Consider the following 6,066-nt stretch of genomic DNA (forward strand, 5'->3'; position numbering starts at 1 on the left):
TTGGTTTCTTACAAGTGAGATACAGGCATCCAGGCTCGCTGCAAGGAGACACCCATGTTGCCTTCAGCCTGCAGCACAGCACAGGGGACGCAGGGACACTTGGGCACACAAGGTTTGGTCTCTCTGCCTTCTCCCAAGCACAAGGGAAAAGAAACACGAGGAAAGTAAGGCAGCTACCAGCTGGCAGAGAGTACAGGGCTGGGTGAAAGGTTATTGCTACAAGACCAGAAAGGTCAGGGACAGCTTCTCTGGAACCAGCAAAGGACACTGGCTCCTAGCTTAGTGTTTCCAGCAGACAGACTACTGTGGGGACACAAAAAAGTCCCCTTCTCTACCAACCTCTGGTCCTTCTAGAGAAGATCAAGGCAGTCAGAGCCAGAAAGCCAAGGTGGCATCGCTGTTGAAGCCAAGTGAAGCTTTCATTCTCCTAATAGGGGAAGAACCCAGACCAAAGGTGCTCCTCCCATAAAGCTGAGCATTCCCTAAGCCCCTCCTCACCCACAGCTGAGCCGGCCCTGCTCACCGAGGGGACGCTGTGCACCTCCGTGCTCATCCTGCACATCCACGTTACTCATTCAAGCAAGTGCCTGGGGCAGAGAGACCTTCACATCCTCCATTTCAAGAGGCCCGGCAACATCCCATGACACTGGCAGAGTACTGCCTCCCTTGGTTACCCTCCAAGCACAAATTGAGGACAACCCCCTTGCCCCTCTCTTTGGGGCAGCTCAGTGCCTTCTCCTTCCACTCCCCCCCATCTCCGGGAATGGGCACTGCGAGGATGCTCCCATACCTGATTGAACCACACAGAAAAGAAAACCAGAGACTAGGAACAAAACAAAACCCAAACAAAAGTGAGAGCCCGGCCCTGGCTCAGGCACCCCACCGGAGAGCCAAAGGGCACCTCAGCAGAGGAGCTGTGGCCAAGCCAAGCTGGCAACTGGCACTCAGGCATCCACGAGCGTCAGCCCATCGTGCAGGGCACGTTTCCACATGTAGTAGGTGGAACGGGCTGTGAGCGGGAAACGGGCACTGAACTCCTTGTAGGTGGGGAAGGTCTTGGACTCAAAGCGCTGCTGCAGGAACAGCTTGGCCTGTGCCTTGAACTGGGCAGTGGCGATCACATCCATCACAAACATCCGGCTGTTGGCTCTCTCCGACATGGCATAGCCCGAAACGGTGCTGTGGTACGGCACGGCTGGTGCTGGCTTATCTAGGTGCTTGGTGGCTACCTCCATGTGGGACTGAGGCTTGAGGCCTGGCTCTGCTCTCAGAGGTGCCTGGGAAGCCACCCGGTTCAATGGCTGGCCAGAGCTGGTCCAGGACAGGCGATGCTGTCCGATGGCCCGGCCACTGCCCTTCCAAAACCAGTAGGCTGTGGAGGAGAGAGATGGGTAGCGCAGGCGGTACTTGCAGAACGGCAGCCGCCATTGCTGGACCTGCCTCCTGGCCACATCTCGCAGCTGCTTCCGCCAGCACAGAGAGGGCTTGAGCTGCAGGAGGCTCCTGGGTGCTGGACGGTCTCCGTCCAGCCTCTTCCTAACAGGCACGCTGCTTGGCTTCAACTGCAGGAACGGCTTTCCAATTGCTAGAGGCTTCTGGTTACCCAAGGGAGACTGGGGGGGTTTGAAGTTGGGGTTCTCCTTGATTGCTTTTCTTCGCCAGTTGTAGTAAGTGGACCTGGAGATGCCAGGGAAGCTGCGCTTGAAGCACCTGTAAGGCACTAGAGTGTTCATGGAAATGCATTTCTCGAGGTAGGATTTGGCTCCTTGCATGAAGATCCCTGCTTGGATAGGGTCTAAGGAAGGACTCGGGGATCTTAAGCTCCCCTGTGAATTTGCTGGCTCATCCACATCAGCCTTTTTTGGGACATCCCGGTGAAGCTCCTGCAACCCATGGGCTTCAGCCAGAGCAGAGGCATCACCATTGACCATGCTCTGCATCTCATGCTTCCAGGCATAATAGGTGGATCGGGAGATTTCCGGAAACATTTGCCGGAAGTGCTGGAGGGGGATTATATTGCCCTCCTGAAAGCAGGACTGGAGGAAGTGTTTAGCTGCAAACCTGGCAGCTGCTTTCTGCCGGTGTTCACGAGACTGGCGCTTCCAGCGGTAGAAGGTGCTCTTGGTAATGCTGTACCGGTCACGCAGGTTGGAGTAGGTCAGCTGGGGGTCACTGTTCAGCAGCTCAAGGGTCTTCATGGGCTGGACAGGAGGCTCTGGTGAAGGCATGGTGGGCTCTAGCTCCTCCAGGCCAACCACAGCCACAAAGTACTGCGCTTTGAAGACCTGTCTGGAGAGCTGCTGCCCTGACCACATGATATGGAGCGTGGAGGTTCGTGGACCACACTTCCTGGGCCGGATGAGCCGGTTGAAATAAGGCCGAATCTTCAAGTTGCTCATGGGGTAAATGGAGTAGATGTTACACTGCAGTACTGAGGCAAGAGCATAGACATGCCACATGTTGGCAAAGGTGCCAGGAAAACAGGTAGCTTTAATATCAGCATCGAAGATGGCCTCCAGGATAGCCATGGGGAGGCTGGTCATCTCTGGGGTCTCCTCAGTGCAGAGGGAGTAACGGGCAGCCTGCAGCATCACCTTGGAGTCTATCATGCCATTCAAGTAGTACTGCTTGTGGAGCAGCATCTCCACCACCGTACGCACCTGCAGCTCCAGGCTGAGGCTGGGGTTGCCCCAGAGCAGCACGCTGGCAGCCTCAAAGAGGCGGTTGCCCTCACCTTTGCAAACCAGAGGTAGCATGTTACTTGGGGCATCCTCAGGATAGAGGCTCCTGGCTACCCGGTCAACCTCCAGCTCCTCTTGGAACTGCCTCCCACAATAGCCAGGCAGGGAGAAAGATGACAGGGTCCTCTCCGCCTCCAGCGCGGCACTGGTGAGACCCTCCAGACCAAAGCATTCGGTGGCTTCCTGCAGCTCCTGCAGCACAGACTGCACCAGCTGGTGCCGCTGGATCATCCTGAAGGATGGAGAAAAGAAAGAAGTCACTGGAGATGAAGGCAGTGCACGGTCCAGAGTGCCAGGGTCCAGCTCTTACCCAAAGGACAGGATAGGGGAAAAGCGTAGAGGGAAGGCCACTGCTCACCCCTCCATCCACACTCACGAGGACAAAGAAAGAAGCCTGGGTCCCCACAGGCAGACCTGGGACAGGGACATGAGCTCAGCTTGCTCTCCCGTGGGCAGCACACATGGCACACAGACTCCAGAGACACATGTCTAGGTGAAACTAAGGAGTGACTGCATCCATCGGGGTGGGAAGCCAGGTCACCTCCTACCCCTGCATGCCTGGCTTTGCATCCAGCCTCACCCCTAACCCATCTCTCCCACCAGTAGCTTCATCCTTTTCATTTTACCACCCTTCTACCAGCACCCAGAGAGAAGAGAGCCTCAAAGAGAAAACGTGTCCCATCTCAGCAGGAAGGGACCTGTGAGAGAGCAACACTGAGTGGGGGTGTGGAGGGACCTGGCTCAAGATGTTCAAGCCCAAGAGAAGAAGGGGTACAGAGCTTGCCCCCTCCCTCAGAACAGGGCACTGCAGCCGTCCCCACTACATGCACTGAAACTGCTGTCACAGGACCTGGGATGGGAGGAAGAGACAGAGCCAGCCCAAGCCACGGTTACTGCTGCCTGAGCTGACACTAGATGTCACTTGCTGCTCAGGAGACACACACCACCACCAGCCAAGAAGCCACAAAAGGAGGGTTTCTCCAAGCAGAGCTACCAGCTGGGAGGCAACCCAGAAGTGCAGACACAGCATGAGCACTGGGTGGGTAGTTCCAAGGCTGTATGGAGCCCTCTTCCATGCCCATCCCAGTTCTGGGTTCCCTCCCTCCGTATGCCAGCTCCCATTCAGGCAAGCCGAAGGGTCAAACCTGCATCCCCAGACTTTGTCAGCTTTTTGAGACCTATGTGGCTCTGCCCACACTGTTCCAGGAGCTTTCATGACAACTGCACAGTCCTTACCCCGTGGATCCATCAGTGCAACCCTCTTCCTCTTGAACCAGTTTTGTCCCAGGGACCACAACACTTCACTAGGGAACCCTATCTCTTCCCTCTTCTCCTAAGGCTCGTTCCTACGCCACCCTCAACACGTAGGGCATCAATTTGCAGTCTACTGAGTTCACATCCCAGCCAGAGCCCACTTTCTCACAGCACTCCACCAGGCACTCACAGCTCTGCGGGGAGAAGGTGAAGCAGCACAGCCAGGCAGGGAAAGCAGCAGCTCTGCAGCGAGGCAGATGTCCTGCCTGACCTCTCCCAATTCTCAGCCCTGCAGAGAACGGCACCTACAGCCCCTGGCCGTGACCAAACAGCAAATGAAATGAGGTGCCACAGAATCACATGGCCACATGCAGGCTACTTCACCACAGGGAGCCTCCGTGCTGCTGCCCCTCGCCTTTAATCAGGCCACGGCTAGTCAGCCACCAAACCCACCCCCTTCCCCTGCTCCAAACTCCTCCACAGCCTCCTGCCCGTCAGAGGCCAGGGCCCTCTTACAGCTGTTCCCACAGCTGTGGAGCATCAGGTATCAGAGACAACAAACACAGGAGAACGCACACAGATGTGAAGCCAGGGAAATAAACTTGTCCTAAAATCCTGGTCTGAGCAAGCACGGCGTTGTCAGTTCTGTGAGGCTGTTCTCCTGGAAGTTCATGGAAGCATATAGAAATTTTGACTAAGCCAGCAGTGAACAACATGTGCTCAAGAAGTTGAAGCAAAGGCATCCCTCAGGAGAGCTGCAGGGCTGGCAGAGCCTAAGTCCTCCTTCTCCCTGGCCTGCCAAACCATTTCAGGGCTGGCCACCCACCCCTGCAGCAGCCACGGCCTCCCCTTTCAGCCCCTGCAGCCCAGCTGAGCACCCACCCCCCAGCAGAGCCAGGAAAGGCAAGACAAGCTTTTCCCCTGGAGGGGGTGAGGAGCTGACACAGGCTAGGGAGCATCAGCAACAACCGTGGTCTTTATGGCCTGGTGGGCATTTCCCACCCCCTTAAAGCTTGGGGTGAGAGGGAGAGCTGGAGGCACAGAATTTAATTCTTTCCTTCAGCATTAACCCCACAGCCTCAATGTCACTGCCAGCTCCTGCTGCCCAGAGCAACAGGACCTCAAAAATAACCCCAAGGCAAAACCCACAGCTAAAGCAGCACAGCTGAGCTTCTGGGGCAGGATGGAGAGGGGCTCAGGTAAGCCAGAAGCAGAAATCAGCAAAGCTGGGGGCTTGGGTTCATCACCCCATCAACTCTTAACACAGAGGACCTGCCGCAAAGGGAACATTTTTCCCCACACGCCCCCCGTGCAGCCAGCTGAACACGACAGACAAGTGCTCCCTAAGCCGCCTCAGCACAAGGAGTTGACCGAGGGAGTTCTTCCCCACTGATAAAGGAGGCTTTACCCAACCTGGCCGCTTTTGCATTGTAACAGATAAGCGAGCACTTGCAGATCACGTTCCCTCACCTAAACTGATGGGCTGGTGGCATCCAGTAGTGCAAGTTCCCCGAGCCAGCTCCAAAAACGCTCCCGCCAGCAGGAATCCAGGACTGCCTGGCTGCTCAGGAGCACCAGCACCTTGCAGGAGCAGGGGTGTCCATGCACCCCACCTGGGTTAAATGGCTCAACTCCCAGCCCCAGCTGCAGGCTCGGGCCATCCTGGCTTTAAAGGCTCTCATTTGAGGGGAAAAGGTTTAAACCACCATAACCTCACAACAGACACACCAAAGTGGTAAGCTCAAGGAACCGTCTAGGCTACAAATATCACACCAGAAAACCCGGGGGAGGGCTCTGGTGGACAAACAACCCATGCAGTGGGAGAAGCCTCCTCCATCTGCCAACACCCACATCTCCACCGAAGCCCACGAACGGGGCACGACTCCCCCGGAGAGCGCGAAGCCGCGGACCCGCCTTTAACCCAGGCCGAAGCGCCGCAGCCCAGCCCGGTTCCGGGGGCACCGACGGCGCCAGGGCGAGCAGCCTGACAGCCGCCTCCCGCCCCCTCCACCCGTGAGCGCCCACCCGCGCCGCCCCCACGGCCGCTCACGCCTCTCCCCAAGGCGGCTCC

General features: G+C 57.0%; 1 protein-coding gene across 1 annotated transcript; it reads right to left on the reverse strand.

Moving 5' to 3' along the window:
* VRTN (vertebrae development associated) lies at positions 1-2,987 on the reverse strand. The gene has a single exon (XM_014941658.1). It carries the CDS (start codon positions 2,970-2,972, stop codon positions 945-947), a length of 2,028 nt encoding a protein of 675 aa, XP_014797144.1. The 5' UTR covers positions 2,973-2,987; the 3' UTR covers positions 1-944.
* Between the last annotated feature and the right edge of the window lie 3,079 nt (positions 2,988-6,066).

Source organism: Calidris pugnax, unplaced genomic scaffold (genome assembly GCF_001431845.1).
Source record: "Calidris pugnax isolate Ruff unplaced genomic scaffold, ASM143184v1 scaffold56, whole genome shotgun sequence".
Taxonomy (NCBI): Eukaryota; Metazoa; Chordata; class Aves; order Charadriiformes; family Scolopacidae; genus Calidris; species Calidris pugnax.

Bases quoted from the DNA above. Each gene is read 5' to 3' on its own strand.
- VRTN (XM_014941658.1), bottom strand. From the start codon at position 2,972: ATGATCCAGCGGCACCAGCTGGTGCAGTCTGTGCTGCAGGAGCTGCAG.